At 57.2% G+C, this 20,220-nt stretch overlaps 2 protein-coding genes across 2 annotated transcripts; one reads left to right on the top strand and one right to left on the bottom strand.

Annotated features, from left to right (window-relative positions):
• Window positions 1–122: 122 nt before the first annotated feature.
• ACTN3 (actinin alpha 3) lies at window positions 123–13,531 on the bottom strand. The gene is made up of 21 exons (XM_045870166.3): window positions 13,322–13,531; window positions 9,376–9,490; window positions 9,085–9,204; window positions 8,682–8,768; window positions 8,512–8,599; window positions 7,951–8,029; window positions 7,784–7,865; window positions 6,960–7,045; window positions 6,550–6,642; window positions 5,845–6,075; window positions 5,571–5,718; window positions 4,340–4,490; window positions 3,633–3,741; window positions 3,396–3,536; window positions 2,968–3,150; window positions 2,370–2,504; window positions 2,094–2,273; window positions 1,548–1,694; window positions 1,394–1,459; window positions 497–655; window positions 123–413 (listed from the first exon to the last, which is right to left on the bottom strand). The coding sequence occupies exons 1-21, from the start codon at window positions 13,466–13,468 to the stop codon at window positions 255–257; spliced, it is 2,706 nt and encodes a 901-aa protein (XP_045726122.1). The 5' UTR covers window positions 13,469–13,531; the 3' UTR covers window positions 123–254.
• Window positions 13,532–14,320: 789 nt separating this feature from the next.
• ZDHHC24 (zinc finger DHHC-type containing 24) lies at window positions 14,321–20,182 on the top strand. The gene is made up of 3 exons (XM_045870186.3): window positions 14,321–14,659; window positions 15,962–16,239; window positions 19,631–20,182. The coding sequence occupies exons 1-3, from the start codon at window positions 14,379–14,381 to the stop codon at window positions 19,924–19,926; spliced, it is 855 nt and encodes a 284-aa protein (XP_045726142.1). The 5' UTR covers window positions 14,321–14,378; the 3' UTR covers window positions 19,927–20,182.
• Window positions 20,183–20,220: the final 38 nt, after the last annotated feature.

The raw sequence follows: 20,220 nt of genomic DNA on the forward strand, positions 1-20,220 counted from the left end.
CGGTACCTAATGGCAAAGGGGGGTGGTAGGGACTCCTGGAGGGTTGAGGTTGGGCAGCTGGTCCTGCCCAGGAGCCTGAGGACCCAGCTTCTGCTTCAGGAACTGAAAAGAGATGGAGAAAATCTCATGGATCGGTCTTTATTCAGAAGGACGTGGCTGGCCATTCTCTGAGGCCCTTGCTCCAAGAGATGGATGGGATCAGCCAGAGGGAGCTCCCTCTCTCCGACTCATGTAGAGAACCGTAGGGATTGAGGTCAGAGGTCACTCTCCCCATAGAGGGCACTGGAGAAGGCCACATAGTCCAGGGCTCCACCTGGAGCCCCGGAGCCCTTGTAGGGTGTCATACGACGGATGCAGTACTCGGCCTGCTCAGCGGGGAGTTCCCGCCGCAGCTCTTCGGGAGTGATGTAGTTCTGGGGGAGAAAAGGTTGTTGAGGACCCACAGATCCTGTTCCCTGTCCCAGCCCGCCAGCCCCCTCCACCACCTGGGACTCACCTTATCTCCTGCCAGGATCTTGAAGGAGGCCACAACTTGCTCAGCTGTGTCGGTCTCAGCTGTCTCTCGGGTCATGAAATCGATGAAGGCCTGGAAGGTCACGACGCCGGCTGCGTTGGGGTCCACCATGGTCATAATGCGAGCAAACTCCACCTCTCCCTGCAGGGATAGAGGCCGGGCACCGTGCCCATCGTGGGTGCTAAAGCCAGAAGGCTCCTCATGTGCCCTCCTAGGGACTGTCCAGCTTTGGCTTGACAACCCGGGTTACAAAGTGCTCTCTTTCCTCCATAGACTGCCTCAGCCTTAGCTCTGGTTTTATGGGGAGTCCTTTCTATTAAGCTGAAGCCTGCATCCTGCCCCTGGCGATGCCCCCTATTGCCCTTTGACCCTGATCTTTTTCTCTGGAACTCTCTGTAGTGCAGTTTCTCTGGGTAAAAATGTTGCAAGCTCAGGCTTTCAAGTCACATACAACCAAGTCCCAATCCTAGCTGTGTTCTTGAGCAAGTTAATTTTTTTTTTTTAAGATTTTTTTTTATTTATTTATTTGAGAGAGAGAATGAGAGACAGCATGAGAGGGAGGACGGTCAGAGGGAGAAGCAGACTCCCTGCCGAGCAGGGAGCCCGATGCAGGACTTGATCCTGGGATTCCAGGATCATGACCTGAGCCGAAGGCAGTCGCTTAACCAGCTGAGCCACCCAGGCGCCCATTGAGCAAGTTAATTTACCTCTCTGAGCCTTTGATAGCCCCTACGTGAAATGGGGTCATTCTGCCTAGCCCCAGTGGGCGTGATGAGCGGGAAATGAAATGCATGTGAAGGTGGGAGGGATACAGTAGGTGATCACGATGTAGGGGAGAGGCACTGATGGGACTCCTGCAATGCAGTTGGGGGCACTCACCAGGTCATAGCCCATGGAGATGAGGCAAGCCCGGAAGTCGTCAGGCTCCATCATCCCGTTCCGCTTCTGTGGCGCATGAGTAGATATCAGACTTGGTCATCCAACCCCACCAGCCCCCAGGTCCACCACCCCACAGAGCTGGGCCCCTGCTGACCCGGTCAAAGTGGTTGAAGGATGCCCGGAACTCGTTGAGCTGCTCCTGGCTCAGGCCCTTGGCATCTCGGGTCAGTACCTGGTTCTCCACCTCATTGATAGTGCGGGCAATGGAGGTGAGCAGCTGCTCCCAGCCTACGCGGATGTGCTGGAGAACGGGGGGCAAGCCAAGTCAGTGGGCGGCCGGTGCCTGGCCCCTCGTTCTAGCCTCACTCCCAGTCCATGTGTGACCCTGGGCAGGTCTTCCACCCTGTTGGGCGTTAGTGTCTGCCAGAGCCCTTCCTGCCTTGACGTTTGATGACTTACTGTGTATTAAGTCTTGATCACCCAGTTGTGGCCAGTCCTGGCCTGGCTTCAGACTGCTACGTGACTCTGGACGGGTCACTTTCCCTCATCTGATCTCAGTGTCCCCGTGGGCGCATTGGGGGACCTGGCCAAGCTGCACCGGGGCCCCTCCTGGGGCAGACGTGCCGGGTCCAGCCATGGCTGCCCCGGGCTTCCCCAGCCAGTGCCGCCTCCCCGCCCCTTCTAAGCAGGCGCCTCTCACCTCCATGCTGTAGACTGTGTGCTTGTTGTCGAACACCAGGCTCTCCTGCAGCAGCTGGTGGTCACCCTCCAGCCGGTCAATGTTGCTCTTATAGTTGATGATGTTCTGCTCCTGTTGCCGCAGCCCAGCCATCTGTTCTTCCAGAGAGCCGGCCGTCCCTGTGGCTAGGCGGCCCACCTCCTGTCGGGGGGCCCAGGCAGGATGAGAGCTCCCAGCTCCCTGTGGCCCCGGCCCTGGCCTCGCTCCCCCAGATGGGCCCCACCATCCGAGCCGTACCTCCACCTTCCCCTGGATCCAGGGCCCAATGGCATTGGCTTGAGCCGCAAACTGTCGCCGGAGCCTCTCGTTGAGCTGCTGCCGGGCAAGTTCTTCCTGCAGTGTCTGGTCACGGCTGGGCACCAGCTTTCGGACCTGGGAGGAAGGGTGCTTATGCCTGGGGCAGTTCTGGGAGCCAGAAGATGGCTTTGAGGGGACATGGGCTCCAACCCCTAGCAGAGCCCCGGCTACTCTGAGCCAAGAGGTCTGGGCTTACGTGGACAAGCTCTTGGGCAAGTCACACGACCTCTCTAGGCTTGTTTCCTCGTCTGTGAAATGGGGCCGGTAACTTACTGTAGTGGTTTTATAAAGATGTCCACACCCCAGGCTTAACTCCACTTCACATCGGGCCCGACAGGAAAATGTTGCTGTTAAGGCCATTTTGCAGCAGAGGCCATGACAGGCAGGGTGACATGTCCAGTGCCCCACAAAGGCTGTGACAGACCCCAGATCCAAAGGTGGACTGGAGTCTCCATAGCTTGGGACACGTGAGGTTCCGGGGTGGTTAGAAAGCACAGGAGTGGGTGAGAAGCAAGGAGAGGTCACAGGCACCACTGACCATGTCCCACTTGGTGTTGATGTCCTGTGGTGTGAGGTTGACGTAGGGATTGGTGGAGCTGGGCCGCAGTCCGTATGTTTGGCAGATCTTCTGGATCTCACCCTGGATACCCAGGATGGCTCCTCGCTCTCGGTCAGCCTCTGGCAACGTAGCCTTGAATTGCTCATGTGCAGTCAGCAGGCTCTGGGAGCGACAGGCAGGACCCATGAGCAGCACCCTCCACTTCCCACGGGCAACGGCAAGGGCAACAGTGTTCCGCAGGCCACCCGGTGGGTCTGCTGCAGGCCTCCTGTTTGCCAGCCCAGCATTTGGGAACTGCGGTTTCCCAACCCCATTCCCCAGGAACCCAAAGAAAGGGCTGATGGGGTTCTAGGCCCGCTTCCCTGTCCCCCCCAGCCCCCCTCCCCACTTGGAACCCCCACATCCACCTGGGTCTCCTCCACCGAGTGCACCAGCCACACATCTTGCAGGTCCTCCACGGCCCCATCCAGCCAGTTGTTGAAGGGTGCTGCCCGCCGGGCAAACTCCAGCTGCAGCTGGTCGATGGTCTCCAGGAGCTTCTCCATCCGCTAGGGGCCACGGGGATGGCGAGTCAGCAGCCTGCCCAACGGGCCCCTCACCAGCCTCTGGTCTCCAGCCCCCAGCTCCCTGGCCCCCAAACCCACCTCCAGCGCGTCCCTCCTCTTCTGGGTCAGTGTGCCCAGGTTGTCCCACTGGTCGCAGATGGCCTGGCAGCGGCTATTCACTGAGGCTGCCTCATGGTAGTCCAGCTCACTGGGGGCGAGGAAGGGGATGACAAGGGGTCAGACCACAGCCTAGATTTCCTCCTGTCTGCCTTCCTGGGACTGGAAGCCGTGCCCCAGATGGTGAAGGCGCAAGGCAGCCAGGGCAGGTGTGGGTGAAGCAAGGCATTCCTGGGGGGTGGAGGTGGGGGTTCCAGTACATTCCTTGGGTAGGGGGAGCCTGCGGGTCCTCCGCTCCAGTCCTCTGGGGAGCTTCGATATGGAGGGGGAGTGCGATTGTGCGAGAAGGGGCGGGTTTACAGGAGGAGGTGGGGAAGCCAAGGCTGATGGGGAGATTTTGAGCTAGCAGGCCAGGGCCTGAAGCTGAAGGGGGTGGCCAGGTTAGGGGTAGGCCATGGGGGTGGGGCAGCCCGAACATGGGTAGGGGAGAGTGTGGACCCCACGATGGGGACAGGGTTACTGGAGGAGGGACGGAGCAAGTGGTGAGGGGGAAAGATGTGGAGGGAGAACTGGGGAGAACGAAGTTTGCAAGTTTGCGGAGGGCAGTGGGGAGCAGGGCGGGCGAGGGGAGAAGCCAGGTAGGGTAGTTGTCCCCCCGGGGGGCGGGACCAGCAGCGGGCCACGCCTACTTGAGCTCCTGGGCCAACGCGGCGATGTGCTCCACGCGGTCCTGGTGCGCCGCCAGGTCGCTCTCAAAGGCTTCGTGGCGCCGCAGCAACGTCCGCACCTCCTGCAGGGAGGCCGACTGGTAGTCGTGCTGGCTCAGCATATCCTCCTTCCCTACTCGGAGAGAGGCCCGGCTCAGGTCACCCACCGGCGGCCGCGGCGGGAGCTGGGGTTCGAGCTGAGCTGGGTGACCTTGCGGAGTCCTCCCTCATCTGTGAAATGCAGGTGATTACACCTGCTCAGCTTATCCTCAGGGTCTGTTCTGCGATGCCAGACTGATAAAGTTAAGTGAAACTCCTGTTCTGGGCATGGCCTGTAAATGGCTTCAGCGTCCCTGATCCTGCACGTCTCAGGGTGGCCCTTGTACAGTTTGGGTCTTACTGGATCGCAAACTACCTCCCAATGACTCTGAGCCCAGTGAGCCCCCGACCTGGTTTCCTTAGCTCACCAGTTTCCCCAGAGCCTGGCACAGTGCCTGGCACTTGGGAGACCTTCTAGGAATATTTGTTGGATGAATGAATGATGAATGTAAAAGTGCTTTGAGAATGAATTACATTACACAAATAAAACCATAATAATAATCGCAGCCCCTACTATTTATTGAATGCCTCTGCATTTTGCAGAGACGCTAACAGGCTTAAAGATCCAGAAACCTCCTCAGAGTCCCATAAATAGCTGTATATTTAAGGAATTCTTGTTATATCAAACCATTGTTATCCTTCATGCCCATAATCCACTATTAACGTTTGTTCATTATTTTTAGGCAGGGCTCATTTATTTGTAGGATTAAAATCCCTGATAGAATACAGAATGAATGTTTTCATACAGAGTGATATATCTGACTCATGCAGTTTTCTGCCATCAATATGCTCTGAGTCCAACATGAGTGCTGTTAAGGTTGGGGACTCACCTGCCACAGGTACAAATAAAATGCTACATGACCAATTAATCAGAGCTGACCTACAGAAGGCCAGAGCCAGGAGACAGGGGCCGGAGTTTACAGATGAAGAAACTGGGGCCCAGAGAGAAGCAGTGACGGCTGCATAGCAAGTCAGGGTGGTTCTAGAAAGCAGGTCCCCACCTTCCCAGCAGAACACCTACTCCTGACCTGTGCATTTTGCCAGGACCCCCACCACCATCATACCAGTCTCCACCCACCCCAGGACAGACTCAAGCCCCATGAGGTGTACCTACCCCGGGTCCAGGCTTCATGCAAGGAGGCCTTCTGTTGGAATTTCTCCGCCAGGTGCTGGAGCCTCTGCAGGCGCCGGATCTCCGAGAGCAGCCAGTCCTCATAGCCCTTCTCCACTTGCTCCAGCCCACGCCATGCGTTGGCGATGTCCTGTGGGGCCGGCAGAGGCACCTTCCATCATGGTTCGCCCATTGTACAGGTGGGGACACAGAGCCCCATGTCACCCGGAGGATGTGGGCAGAGGGGGGTGGTCACCCCCTCCCTGGCCTGGCTCACCGAGACGAGCTTGCCCTCGGAGGGCATGAAGGCGGGCCGGTGGCTCAGCCGCAGCTTGGTCTGCAGCGTATTGAAATTGATCTCCAGCTGGCACTTCTCCTGCACTCGGGGCGGCTTGTGCAGGCGCCGGTAGTCCCGAAAGTCCTCCAGCTTGCACTGCATGGCACTCATGCTGGGCTCGCCCACACGGTTCTCCAGCCATGGTATGGTGCGGCGGATCCATTCCAGCAGCTGCCAAGGCCAGGCAGGTGCAGCGCAGAGAGTTCTGAGCTGGCCTGCTCACCCCGCCCACCCCTCGCCACCCACACCCAGGCTGTGGCCAGAAGGCCAGGCCTCAAGCAGAATGGGGGGTCCCCACTAATCAGGGAAGGAGTCAGATGGTCAATGTCTGAGCCTGGTCAGGAAGCAATATAGGCTGGCACAGAGCAAAGGGCCAGGAGATTGCCTAAATATGGGTGAACAGATAAAGGGACGAGGGAGCGCATGAATGAATGAGTTCAGGAATGAATGAATGAGTGAATCCATGAATGACCAGGAGCTTGGATAGGCAGAAGGGGCAGGAGATGTGAAGATTGCAGGAGGAGGCAGGAGCAGGCCAAGGACACTCTGAGGTGAGGGAGGCTTCACAGGCCCAGGCCTGGGCTGGCCAGGGTTGGGAGAGCACAGGTACAGGAAGGGGAGGGACTTCTTTGGCCTCAGACTCACCTCACTGGCAAGCTTCTCGTACTCCTGCATCAGCTTCTCATTCTCCTGGTTCACGGCCAGCACCTTGCAGATCCTATTGGCGGCCGTCTCTGCCTGTTGTGGGAGTTGGAAAAGATGGGCACTAGAACAAGTCGCTGCAGACACCCCAACCCAGCCTTCCTCTGTAAAGCCCTTAAAACCTGGGTCCATGCAAATAGGGCAGCACATCTTTTTAGATGAGGAGGGAGCTTCCAGGCCAGAAGCCTCTGCTCCTAAGTTCCCCAGAGACTGAGTATAGGCAGATGGGACAGTGGCACTCCCACCCATGTGGGACCCAGCACCTCCAAATGTTGGGATGCTACCACGGTTGGGCCCCTTGGTCCACACGCCCAGCCCAGGCAGCAGCAGGGAACGGGGCGGGGGGGGCTTACCTGCTCAGCCCCGGCGAAGGCATGGTAGAAGCAGGAAACGTAGGTCATGATGGCCTTCTCATCAGGCTTTGGGGTGTTCACGATGTCTAGGGGACAGCAGTGAGGTATTTATTGGCCAAAGCCAGGCTTGGAGAATGGGCTCACGCCCCTAACCAGGCAGAGAGCTCCCTCGAGACGGGAGGGGTGGAGACATCTAGTCACAGCCAGAGATGCCAGCTACCCCAAACCCAGCGTCTGCCTCTTCCCTGAAGCCCTCTCTGATCACCCCAGGGCCCAGGAACATGTTCTCTATGGGGTGAGAAAAGCGCAAGGGAGAGGGTGAGTGAGCGGACACTGCAGCCCCTGAGAAGCACCAGCCCACACTGCCTGGTGTCTCTAACCATCCCATCACTCTGTGGGTCCATCTGTCTGTCTTTTCCCCAAGTTCTCATCCATTGATGCCCACGCATCTAGGGCACCAGACACAGTAGGTGCTCAGAAAACGTTTGCTGCCTCAGTTGACTAAAGCCTTGCTTGGGCAGAAGGACAAGAGGCAGGACCTGCCCCTAAGGAGCTCCCATGCTCCCAGGTGACCCAAATAACTGAGATATGAGGCAGAGGGTGGTGCCATAAGGGAAAAGGCAGGAGACGCTGCTTCCACTGGTTGGACAGGGGCAGGGGAGCAGGATAGAGGGCTCCTGGAGGGGGGGCCTGGGACAGGAAGGATTTTTACTAGAGGGTAGGTGGAGGGGGAGAGCATTCCAGGAGGAGGGAAGAGCAGGGGCAAAGAGGTGAAGGCTGTACCATGCCTCTGGTCAGTAAGTGGAGTCCTCGCTTCCTCTCACCTTCTGCATCCAGCATCCTAGGGATGTCCAAGTATTTCTCTGACACCTCGAAGGCAGTGTTTAGGTTGCCAATGGGGTCATCCTTAGGTGGGAGGGAGCAGGGAGAGGTGAAATGTCGGCCGCGGGTAGAGGTTGGGGAGTCAGGGTTGGGGGCAGCAGAGGCCTACCTTGCGCAGTTTGGCATAGTCGATGAGGTCGGGGCGGTGTCGGTGGATGAGAGCACAGAGGGCCAGGCCATCCTTCCAGCTGGACCAGGAGAAGGGCAGTCAGGCCTGGATTCAAGCTGAGGCTGTGTCCCACCCTCACTCCAGGAGCATCCCCATCAGGACAGCCTCATGAGTAAAATGCAGTCGTCTAAACTCCTTGGCTTGGCATCGGAGGCCCTTCATTCCCAGATCTAGACCATCTCCTCCAAGCGCATCATGATTCCTTCCCATACCCTGTGCTTGGGCCACACCAGTATCTGGATGTTTTTGGCAGCCAGGTTTTCGCTCACAAAGTTCTCTCCGGCTGGAATGCCCTTCCAGGGATGTCGCCAATGCGCGCGCGCTCAGGGATCCTCCCTCCCCCTCCCGGATTCAGTTCCACGTGGGCTGAGTCCTCCTAATCTCCGCCACCCATTCCAGGAGCCTGGCTGGCCCCAGGGCCCTTTCGCGGGGCGCGCGGCAGGGAGAGCCCAGCGGAGGCGCGCGCGCACGTGCACGCGCACATGCCGGCTGCGGACAGACCTGGTGTGGAAGTTCTGCACGTTGACGTTGCGGTATGGTGCTGTTTTCCGCTGGCACCACAGAAGCAAGCCTTCCTTGGCGGAGGTTTCTGGGTGGGGATGTGGGGAAGTGTCGGCCGGGGAGGGGTCTGGGCCAGCCCTCTCCCCCCGACCAGCTTCCCCGCCACTCACCCTCCACAGAGATGTCCTGGATGGCGAAGCGGAGGATGATGGTCCAGATCATGCCCAGCGTCATCTTCAGGTTCCCGTCGACAATCTCTGTAGGGTGAGGAAAGGGGACAGGTTCCATCTGGCATTCAAGGCCCGTACTGCCCCAGCTGCCTCCCTCCCCTGCTCCATTCCTTGGCCCTTGACCCCCATGCCAGAGCTCGTACTTAGTCATTCTTCAATCATGGAACACCTGCTACTCCCGGGTCCTGAGCCAGCACTTAAGGCACATTTGCCCCTTAACAGTCCCTCCTATGAGGCATGGACAGTTAACCCCACAGTTGAGAAGACAGGCTCCTGGAAGTGGCTTGCTGACGTCAGGACGGCCCTCCCCCAGCCCCAGGGCCTCCCCCTGCCACCCCCTCACCTTCAGCACCGATGGACACCAGCTTAACCCCCTTGCTGGCAATGAAGTCCAGGGCCTTGTTGACATTGGCGATTTTGTGGAAGCGCATCTTGCCTTTGTCTGGCCTGGGCAGCCTCTCTCCTGGGTGTAAAAGGAGGGGTCAGGGGTCAAAGGTCACAAGAAGAAGCTGAAGGCATTGTCCTCAAACTTCCCCCTCCCCTACCACATCCCCTCCAGGTTCTCTAGTGTTTCCCCAGCTCCCTGGATTCCCCTAGGTCCTGGGGTCCCCATGCCTTGATTTGCACTCCTCACCTGAAATGACCTCCAAGAGCAACATGAGCTTGAGGCCATTGCGGAAATCCTCCTCCATGTTTTCAATCTGGGTGCCAGCCTTGCGCAGGTGTGAGTTGCACCAGGCAGTGAAGGTCTGGGGGCAGAGACAGCACTGAGACCCTAGCCCTGGGTCTGGGGGACATCGGGGTAGGTCTCAGAGCCCCCGCCCCAGAGTCAAGTCCTGGCTCAGCCACTGACTTGCTGTGCATCCAGGACCCAGTCCCTTTTCTCCCTGAACTTTCATTCTCCTGGAAAAGGACACATGGGCTCTAGGGTCCGCACAGTCCCAGTTTAGACTTGGGGTATGCCAGCTTTGGCCCGTCTCAAGCACTGGAGGGGGTTTTAGAAAATTGTAAAGCATATGCTCCAAAGCGTGGGGACCCTCTGACACACAAGGGCCAATGCAGGGTGATAACTGCCCTTCTAAGGCCTGCAAAATTCTGGACCAAAGCCTACCCAGTTCTGAGGGTTTTGCCTGAGGGATTGTGCATCTGTATTACTGTCCTCTCAGCCCCACTGACCGCCCAGGGCTGTTGTGAATGGGCCTCCAAGTAGAACGCGAGGGTACAAGAGCTTTGCAAGTCATGGAGGACCAGCTGGGCACAAGGACCAGCCTGATCCAGTTCCTGGAGGTGACTGCCTTCCCCTCTCCCTAGAGGCAGCCTCAGCCTCAGCCTCCATCTGGGACGGGAGGGTTGCTATGCAGCTCTGTCTCTATTGGGGGTGGGGGTGACCTGAAGCCTGATAGTACATTTCCACCAACCTACGAAGCCCTCAAGCCCTGTGTTCTGCCATCATCTGTAGGGTCCTTGGTAGAGTCTATACTTGGGCTCCAAGCCCAGCTGAGATGCTCACTCACTGTGACCTGGAGTATGCCCTTTGCCCTTTCTTGGGCTCAGTCTCCCCATTTGCATAATTAACTGGCCAGACTTCATGATGTCCCAAGGTCCTTCTTCCTCCAATCTGGTAGGATTCTAGAATTCAGAGCATTCCCCCCACCACAAAGCAATTAATCCTGGGAGATGACCCTGGAAGTTATTTGGAATTATTTCCCTCACCCAGCTTCCCTTCCTGAGACCAGCTTTTCAGCTGCCCTAGAAGCTGGACATGAAAGATGATGCTTTAGGGGCACCTGGGTGGCTCAGTTGGTTAAACAACTGCTTTCAGCTCAGGTCATGACCCTGGAGTCCCAGGATCGAGTCCCGCATCAGGCTCCCTGCTCAGCGAGGAGTCTGCTTCTCCCTCTGACCCTCCCCCCTCTCATGCTCTCTCTCTCTCAAATAAAAAAAAAAAAAAAAAAAAAAAAAGATGATGCTTTAAATATGTGAGGGACTGTCATTGCTGAGGAAAGGGAGTGAGCTTCCTATCACTGGAGGTGTATAAGCGAGTGCTGAACACTACTCGATGGGGCCCCAAGCACAGGAGAAGGTAGTTGGATTCTCCGTAGTTCCCTCCAGCCCTGGAGTCTGAGATGCTCTGGGTCTAGATAAAGCAGGGGGAAAGGCGGGACTGGGTGGGGCTTCCACGGTGGAGGAAAGGGCATCCTTCCATTTGACAAACACGACTTAATAAGATGTAGTCCCTGCCCTATAGGAGCTCGCAGTCAATCAAAGGGTCGTGTTGGTCTGAGAAGCGCTGGGAGAGACTAGTGTCAGGGAGAAGAGGGATTCAGATCAGGTGGGGGACCTCTTGGGGAAAGCTAATATTTGACCTGAGCTGCAACGGAAAAGCAGGAGTTATTCGGACAGGGAAGGGCAGGCAAGGGCATTTTGCAGGCACACAGGCAAATGCTCAGCAGTGAAAAACAGCTGCTAGGTCTGTGGGGTTACAGTTATCTGGGTGCCACTGGAATGAAGCTGGGGGTGTTGGGGTATAAGTGGTGAGAGGCAGGCCGGAGGGGCGGCAGGGGCCAGGTCATGCACGATCTTGGGTGCTAAGCCAAGGAGTTTCAACTTGATCCTGAGGGCAACAGGGCATCAGGGAAGATTTTGGGCAGAGGGAGGTGGGCAGAACCGTGTTTTAGAAATCTCTTTCTGGTGGCAGAGTGGAGGCAAATGGCTTGGCAGAGCAGGAGGGAGAAGTGAGAAGGTGACGACTGGGATGGGGTGAAGGGGTAGGGGGGAGAGGCGGGGAGGAAGGGTGTCAGGAAGGGTCAGAGCGATGGGATAGAAACACTCTTCCTTGCTGAAGTATAAGCTTCCTAAGGCAGAGGACTTATTTTGTTTCCTGCTGAAGTTCTGACACCTAACACAGTGCCTGGCCCCGAGTAGGAGCTCCCTAAGAAATACTGAATGAATGTTTTGGGATGAGGTTGAATGAAGAGGACTCACGCATCAGGCAGGAGCTGGAGGGAGACACCAGGGGGAAGGGCAGGTGTAGGGCGGGGCTAAGCTGAGTACAGAGATGCTCAGGCTGGAGGAGAAAGAAACTCTGGAATGGCCAACTTCCAGGGATGCTGATTAATTTACAGAGCATCTACGGTTGTGCAGCCGTTGAATGAATGGATGAAGTGGGTGGCTGTAGGTTGGGTTGGAAGGGTATTCCTGATATTTTGTTAAATGATGCAGGCAAGTTACAGACTAGTGTGTGTCTCATGAAGGGCATGTGGACCTGGATCTGAGGGAAACCTGGTGGGTGCCAAGCAGATGGCAGCTGGAGCCAGGGGCAGGGATGACATCACTGGGAGACTGCCAGACCCAAGGACCGCAGCCCTGCTTGGAGACAGGTGCAGGAGGAACCAGAGGGGAAGCATGTCACCCGGGGCACTCCAGCCTAGTCAGCTGAGCCTCCCGGACTCTGGGGTCATCTCCTGTCATCTAACCCAGTAGAAGTGCTCTGATTCTAAATCCTGGGATTCTCAGATCCTGCAAATTCCACTGAGCACTCCTGTTCCCTGCCCTTTCCTGGAGACACACACTGTTGGCAAATGCTCAGCAGGGTCCAATGACTTCACGGCGTCCTCCCTCCCCCTGGCCTGCCACTCCCCAAAGTCTCCTCACTCCAGCCCGGATCATTTTCTCTTTTGGGAACCCAGGTGTCCTGCCCCCTCCACTTGGGAAAGTCTGGGAATGAAAATAGATCAGGGAGGGGGCCCCAGTGCCCTACAAGGCTGGGCCTGGGCAGCAGCTGCCCATGTGCCCCACTCCAGCTTCCCCAAGCTGCTGCCTCAGCACAAAGTGTCCATCTGGCCGGAGAGTCAGGTTACTGTGTAAGGGGACCCAGGCTCCCCTCCTCCTTGACCTTGTGGCCTTTTCAGCAGACTTAGGGCCCCTGGGTTGGGGGGGTATCTTGGGAAGGAGTGGGGGTGGGGCAAGCAAGGGGCAAAGACCCTCAGGTTGTGGGGGGGGTCCTGTTTTCTGACAGTATATGATTTGGGTCCTATCTCTGCCCCTTTCTGGGCCTCAGTTTCCTCATTTGACAATTGGGATGGAGTGGCAATGAACCCCAGGGTGGAGAGAATAGAGAGGAGAGAGTGGGGAGGGGTCTGGGATGGTTCTCTCCTCCCCCACACTCCCAAGTCCACTAGGTGCTGGCTGCAAGTCCTCAGGGTGGGGTCTAAGATATTTAACTAGAGAGTCAGGGGCCTGGGGAGAAAGATTATTTTCCCGACACCCCCCAAACTTGGATCTCCTGGGCTTCACCCAACCCCTTTTCGCCAGCAGAAGTGGGACAGTGGGCCCAGGGTAATGAACTCCCGGGGGGTGGGACCCTAGAAACTCTTCTTGTTATCCTAAACCCCTCATGAGGGCTCCCAGCCCTCTCTTCCAGCTCTGGGAGACAGCAGAGGACTGATGGGCCGAGCTCGGGCTAGGAGTGGCACTCTGGGTCTAGACGGACTCTGCCCCCGACTTGCTGAGTTGCCAAGGACAAATCGCCCGGATTCTCAGGCCTCAGTTTTGCCATCTGGAAATGGGTGAGCACTCACTTTCCGCTGCTGCTTCTCCCAGGCCGGGTCGAGCAGTAGGTCGCGGTCCCAGTCCTCCTCCTGTTCCATGTACTCGCCGCCCCCGCTGCCGCCCACGAAGGGCCCCTCCCCGACCCCCAGACCCTCGGGCTGCATCACCATCATCATCTTGCTCGGGCTCCTGGCTCCGCTCTGCTCGGCGCTCTCCGGAACACCGGGGCCGCGTTAAGTAGCGCCCGGCCCAGCCCCGGATCGAATTCGCGCTAAATATGGGGGAGGAGGGTGGGGCCGGATGGGGGCGAGGGCGCTCGGGTCGGGACCAGGCAAGAGGTTGCCCTGGGACCAGAGGACTGCAGGATTTGGGGGCGCTGGGGTGGATCCCAAGGCGGAGATTCGGGGCTCCCGTTCTGGCTCCGCCTCTTGGGCGCTGTGTGACCGTGAGAAAGCCATGGCCCTCTCTGTTTCCTCACGTGTGCAACGGAGATAACGATAATAGTAGACTGTAGACCGCTCTAGAAGCTGTCCCTTAGGCCTCCTCCTGACCCTCTCCTGGTGCCGCGCAGGTGGGAAACAGAGAGCCCTATCCCCATTTCACAGTCAGACACACCGAGGCGCCGACCTGTTTGAATGTTTTCTGGGGTGATGGAGACACTCGAGCATGGGGAGGGGTTCCAGGCCAGCTGGATGAGGCGATGCAGGGCTATTAATATCGGGGCGGCTGGGGGCTGAGGGGGAATGTGCTGAGCCGGGAAACCCCGACGCCACCGAAGACTGCAACTCAATCCTCCAAACCCGCCAGCGAGACCAGAGGGCGGGGCTTCTGCGGGGGGCGGGGCTCCGCGGCTGGGCGTGGCTATAACGTACTGCCCTCCCCGGCTCTAGCGCCAACGGGATTCCAAGCTTCTCCGTGGCTCATGCGGCCGTCCAATCACATGCCTGCATCTGCCGGCAGCTCCCGGTGACTCGAAACTCCCTTCGGAGCTTCTATTGGTCGTAGCAGGCATCCGTCTGCCACTATCCCCGCCCCAATACGGAAGCGGAGGGGTACTCGGGATCCGACAGCCGGTGGGTCCAGGCCATGGGGCAGCTCTGGGCGGTGGGGAGCGCGGAGGGGACGCCCGCGCGGCTGCCTCTCGTGCTCACTGCGCTGTGGGCCGCGGCTGTGGGCCTGGAGCTGGCCTATGTGCTGGTTCTGGGTCCCGGGCCGCCCCCGCTGGGACCCCTGGCTCGGGCCTTGCACCTAGTGCTGGCCGCGTTCCAGCTGCTCAACCTGCTGGGCAACGTGGGGCTCTTCCTGCGCTCGGACCCCAGCATCCGAGGCGTGATGCTGGCCGGCCGCGGTCTGGGCCAGGGCTGGGCGTGAGTGGGGCGCGGGATCTGGGGGCTGGCGCGGGGCTGGGGGGGGAAAGCAGGAGCCTTGGACAGGGGGAGGTGCCCTAGAACCAGAAGATATTAGAACCAGATTACAATAGGATCCGCTTGTTAGAGCCAGAACACTCTTTTACAGCCTGGGATGGTAGATCCAGAAGAAATATCATTCATTCACTTACAAATATTTAATGAGCACCTACTATGTGCAAGGTACTGTTCCGGCCACTGAAGGTTCAATAAAATAGATTCCTGACCTCCTGGAGCTGATTTCAGTGGGGGAGGAGGCAGATGATAAGCTACAGGCATAATAAATAAGGAAATTATATAAAGTGTTAGAAGATGGTGGTATGGAAACAAAAAGTAGAGCAGGGTAAAGGGTGTGCAGGTTGCAGTTTTAAATAGGGTAGTCAAGGTAGGCATTTGAGCAAAGACTTTAAGGATGTGGGGGAGTTAGCCATGTGGGAATCTGGCGGAGAGTGTTCCAGGTAGAGGGAACGACAGTGCAAAGACTGAGGCAGTTATGTGCCTTGCATGTTCAGGAACAGCAAGAAGGCCAGTGTGGCTGGTGTGGAGTGAGAGAGGGAGGAGAGGGAGGGTAGAGATAGAAAGACCTTGTGGGACATTGAAGGTTTAGCTTTTTACTGGCAGTGAGATGGACAGCCATTGTAGGGTTTTGACTTAGATTTTTTTTTTTTAAATTTTATTTATTTGAGAGAGAGAGGGCATGAGAAGGGGGGAGGGTCAGAGGGAGAGGCAGGCTTCCTGCTGAGCAGGGAGGCGGACATGGGACTCAATCCTGGGACTCCAGGATCATGACCCGAGCCAAAGGCAGTCGCTCAACCGACTGAGCCACCCAGGCGCCCCTTGACTTAGATTTTTAAGGATCAGCCTGGCTGCTGGGGTGAGACCATAACCAGAAGGAACCAAAGCTGGAATCAATCAGGGAGAGTCGTTAAGAGTCTCAAGCAGTAATCCTGGGGAGAGTGCATGGTGATTGGGACCAATGTGGTGACCGCGGAGGAAGTGAGAAGTTTGCCCCTGGATGTTAGAGGCCAGAGAAAGGCCTTAGGACTGGGATGTCTGAGCTGCAAGAGCCCTTGGACCCGCAGTGCTAGAACTGGAAGGGCCCAGGCAGGGGTGTTCGGCCTGCATTTCTGTATGATGGAGCTGAGGCTTACTGAGGGCAGTGGCTGTGCCTGCTTCCCCAGGATGGGCTCAGAGGCCGACCGGGCATGGTAGGGGGCCCTCAGAGCTGGTGGCAGAACTGACGCTGTGGTTCCTTCCCTGCAGTTACTGCTACCAGTGCCAAAGCCAGGTGCCGCCCCGCAGTGGGCATTGCTCCTCCTGCCGCGTCTGCATCCTGCGCCGGGATCACCACTGCCGCCTTCTGGGCCGCTGTGTGGGGTTCCGCAACTACCGGCCCTTCCTGTGCCTGCTGCTTCATGCTGCGGGCGTCCTGCTGCATGTCTCTGTGCTGCTGGGCCCTGCCCTGTCAGCCCTCCTGCGAGCCCACGCGCCCCTCCACACCGCCGCCCTCCTCCTGCTGCCCTGGCTCATGCTGCTCACAGGTGGGGAGCTTGGGAGGCGTCCACAGAGGCAGAGGCCCTTGCAGTGGGCCATTCTGGTGGGGGGTGGGATTTCCCGCTGGTTCTCCTGGTGATGTCCGGGGATCCCAGTTCCAATGTCATTTATGGGGGGTGAGGGCAGCCTGAGATTCAACTGGGTGTGCAGTACAGTAAAATACTGGGCCTTGACCCAGGTACAGAGTTCTGGCTAGGAGAATCAGGCAAGGATTCTAGGTGTTGGCAGAGAAGGAAGGACTGGTGGGAGTTGGGGGGGGTGGTTGGGATGGGGAGGGAGCATTCTAAATGGGGGTGCATTCTAAGTGAGCGTTGCAGACAGAACAAAGAGTTCTGGTTGGGCAAGGAGTAGGTTGGGCAAGGAGTAGGTTCAGACTGGATGGTGGAGACCCTCCCTGAATGCTGGTGTGAGGCGAGAGCCCTGACTTGACTGGACAGTAGGGAGCCAGTGAAAGCTATAGGCAGAGGGAAGTTCCCGTCTTTGGAAGCTGGGAGGGGAAGACATGGATCAGGAGGCTGACCGAGAGGCCATGTTCTGGATGACACATTTATTCCTCTTTCTTCTGACACCCTCCCCTCCCTGAGATAAAAGCCCCACTGTTTTTTATACTCTTTGTTGTCTCCGCCTGAAATGCCTTCTCTCCCCTGACCCCTTCCTCCTGACCCCTCCATGGTCCCTATGTAACCTTGTCCTGCAGTTACTAAACTCTCTGAGTACTCTGAGTAGTAGCTGTGTCTCGTCCTATCCAAGCCCAGCTCTGTCCCTACAGCCCGGAGGGGTGGGCGGGGGAATGGCCTTGGGAGGCCCAGTGGGCTTGTCACTGTCTCGCTCTGACCACACTGGCTCCCTGAGCAGCCCTCCTCTGCCTCCTTGATGACCCTGTTTCCACTGAGACACAAGCCCTCCAGCCGCACCTCCCTGCACCCCGCCCCTCTGCAGCCATTGCCTTCTCAAGCGCTGGGCCCTGCTGAAATCGTGGGCATCTGGAAGTCCGGGCTAATGGCCCTCTCAGTGCCCAGTTGGTCAGCTTTTGACCTTCTCTCCATTTGACTTCCTTTACTTACTCCCACATCCACCCTACACCTTGTCAGAAGCCAAAGTGTGTCACCTCCCAAATCACGCCATGAGCCATTCACCCCTCTCCGTCTGCTCCCCACCTCCTCTCCTAGCCAGCTCTCACACTTCTACTCCATGAGCTCCTGCCCTCACCTTTCCGTCAACACTTTCCCTCTTCACTGCCCCCACATCCAGCTTAGAATCCTCATTTCCACCATTCTCCTGCCAACATCTCAACCCTCTTGGCTCTGTCTTCCACGGTGCCTTCCTGTCTTCTCTGAGTCTGCCGCTGGTCGCTGAGAGCTGGTACTTGGTGGCAGTTGGTCCCATGCCACATTCATGGCGCTGCTGACCCCAACAGGCCTTCAGTCATGGGTGGCCATCCTGGTTTCTCATAAGCTTGCTCCCCCCGAATGACTGCAGCTCCAACCTTCCCACTCTCCTGTTCTCCAAGCTTCCACCTCCCTTGAAATCCATCACAGAAAATGAGATGTCAGTTGGTACATCCAGAATTGTCTCATCCTCAGATCCGGAAGCCAGGCTGACTGCCCCCAGCTTCTCCTGGTGTCTGGCCCTTCCTCCCTGCTTGGAAGCCTCACTATGGCCTGCTTCTCCTCCTGCTGACCCAGTCCCCCCTCCACTGGCTTTCTTCGGCTTTTCCCACCTGTACAAACCCTCTCTTCACCCTACATCCTCCTCCTCCCTATCTCTTGCCTCTTGGCTCTTCTCTTAGCAGCCAAGCTTCTTGAAGGACTTACCTGGGCTCATAGGCTGCTTTTCCTCACCTCCCACTCACTCCTGTACCTGCTCCAAACTGGCTTCTGTCCCCCCTCCCCTTCCTGGGAATGCCTCTGTCACCACAAAGCCCAGAGGACCCTTTTGAGTTCTCTTTGCTTCACGAGACCTTTCTGCCTCATTAATACTGCTGGCCTTCAACCTCCTGGAAAGGCTGTACCCTGGGTGTCTCCAACAACTCTTACTGCAGGGTTTCCTCCTAAATTTTTGGTTTCCCTCTCTTTTCTTGATCGGGTCCCAAAGGACCTGGTTTCCTGATGCTGAGGGCATGGCGCCGCTCCCATCCCACTCTACAGTCTGGCGGGTCTTAGAACTGCCAACCACCTGCAGATCTGCATGTTGGGCCTGGGCTTCTCTCCTGAGCTTCCAGACCCATCCACATACTCGTCTCACAGGCATCTCCATCCTGCCTCAGGACCTTCAAACAGAATGTTTTCTCCCCTCTTCACCTACCAAATACCTCCTTCAGATGCCACCCAAGATGTACTTAATTAAAGCAGATGAAATCCACTTCCTTTAGCCTCCTAATAAGTCAGCTTAGCATTTCCCCACATAGCCTCTCTTTTTTAATGAAGTAGAATTCATATAACATGAAATTCATCATTTTTTTTTTTAAGATTTTTTTTTTATTTATTTATTTGAGACAGAGAGGATAAGAGACAGAGAGCATGAGAGGGAGGAGGGTCAGAGGGAGAAGCAGACTCCCCGCCGAGCAGGGAGCCCGATGCGGGACTTGATCCTGGGACTCCAGGATCATGACCTGAGCTGAAGGCAGTCGCTTAACCAACTGAGCCACCCAGGCGCCCCGAAATTCATCATTTTAACCACTTCCTAGTGTATCATTCAGTGGCATTTAGTACCTTCACAATGTGGTGCAACCATCACCACTAATTCCAGAACATTCTCATCACCCCAAAAAGAAACCCTATTATACCCATTGAGCAGTCACTTCCTACTCCTCCCTGAGGCCCCCAGCTCCTGGTAACCACTCGTCTACTGTCTGTATGGATTTGCCTGTTTGGGACATTTCACAGAAATGACATCATCTATGTGCCCTTTGTGTCTGGCTTCTTTGACTGAGCAGAATGTTTCATAACATCCTGTAGTTCATTAGTTCAGCAGATACTTAGTAGCTACTGTGGGCCAGAAGGTGCTGTACTTTCCCATTGTAACACACATCACATCCGTAATTAAGTAACTGAGAAGTCATCTCTTAACTACTTGTCTGTGAGCTCCCTGGGGTCAGAGCTGGTGTCCACCGTTCATCCTGGTGCCTGCCACCGCGTCTGGCACGTGGGAGGTGCTCACAAGTTTGTGGTGAATGCAAGTCAGATGTTGGGCAGAGGGCTGCGTCTGCCCAGGTCACCGGTGTGGGCTGGCCCGGGAGTAGCCACTCAGCGTTTACTGAGCAGAGGAAATGAGCCCTGCTTCGTGGTGGAGGGTAGGGAGTGGAAGAAGGGCGGGAGCTGAGCTTTGGGAGGGCTGAGCCCACGGCTGCCCCCTGACCCTCTTGCTTTCTTCTTGCAGGCAGAGTGTCTCTGGCTCAGTTTGCCCTGGCCTTTGTGACCGACACGTGTGTGGCAGGTGCACTGTTGTGCGGGGCCGGGCTGCTCTTCCATGGGATGCTGCTGCTGAGGGGCCAGACCACATGGGAGTGGGCTCGGGGCCAGCACTCTTATGACCTGGGCCCTTGCCACAACTTGCAGGCGGCCCTGGGGCCCCGCTGGGTCCTCGTCTGGCTCTGGCCCTTCCTGGCCTCCCCATTGCCTGGGGATGGGATCACCTTCCAGACCGCAGCTGATGCGGGCCTCGTGGCTTCCTGACTCCAGAAGGAGCCGGAGCTGTTCAGGGAGAGGGTAGCAGGAAAGGGGGCTCCTAACTCCTTTCGGGCCCATCCCCAGCCTCCCGTCCCGTCCTTGGCCTTGCCCCTGCCCAGCCTGGACTCCAGTGTCCAGGGCTTGGGTCCTGCAACTCTGCCTCTGTTGGCCCCCCGAGTAGAGTGGACAGTTGGTAAGGGGCTGCTTGGCCAGCCTAGTCACCCCTTTGCTGCGTTAATAAAGCGCCCACTTGGTTCTTGGACTCTGTCCATCTTTCTGGGTTTCTGGTCCCTCGCTGTT

This window comes from Mirounga angustirostris, unplaced genomic scaffold, assembly GCF_029215605.1.
Source record: "Mirounga angustirostris isolate CCGP_5_RB_7025 unplaced genomic scaffold, mMirAng1.0.hap1 SCAF_13, whole genome shotgun sequence".
Taxonomy (NCBI): domain Eukaryota; kingdom Metazoa; phylum Chordata; class Mammalia; order Carnivora; family Phocidae; genus Mirounga; species Mirounga angustirostris.

Coding starts and splice junctions, on each gene's coding strand:
- ZDHHC24 (XM_045870186.3), top strand. CDS start 14,379: ATGGGGCAGCTCTGGGCGGTGGGGAGCGCGGAGGGGACGCCCGCGCGG. Junction 14,660..15,961: donor GGTCTGGGCCAGGGCTGGGC/GTGAGTGGGGCG, acceptor CCTTCCCTGCAG/TTACTGCTACCAGTGCCAAA. Junction 16,240..19,630: donor CTGGCTCATGCTGCTCACAG/GTGGGGAGCTTG, acceptor TTCTTCTTGCAG/GCAGAGTGTCTCTGGCTCAG.
- ACTN3 (XM_045870166.3), bottom strand. CDS start 13,468: ATGATGATGGTGATGCAGCCCGAGGGTCTGGGGGTCGGGGAGGGGCCC. Junction 7,866..7,950: donor ACTATGCCAAACTGCGCAAG/GTAGGCCTCTGC, acceptor CTCCCACCTAAG/GATGACCCCATTGGCAACCT. Junction 3,537..3,632: donor AGAGGAGGGACGCGCTGGAG/GTGGGTTTGGGG, acceptor CGTGGCCCCTAG/CGGATGGAGAAGCTCCTGGA.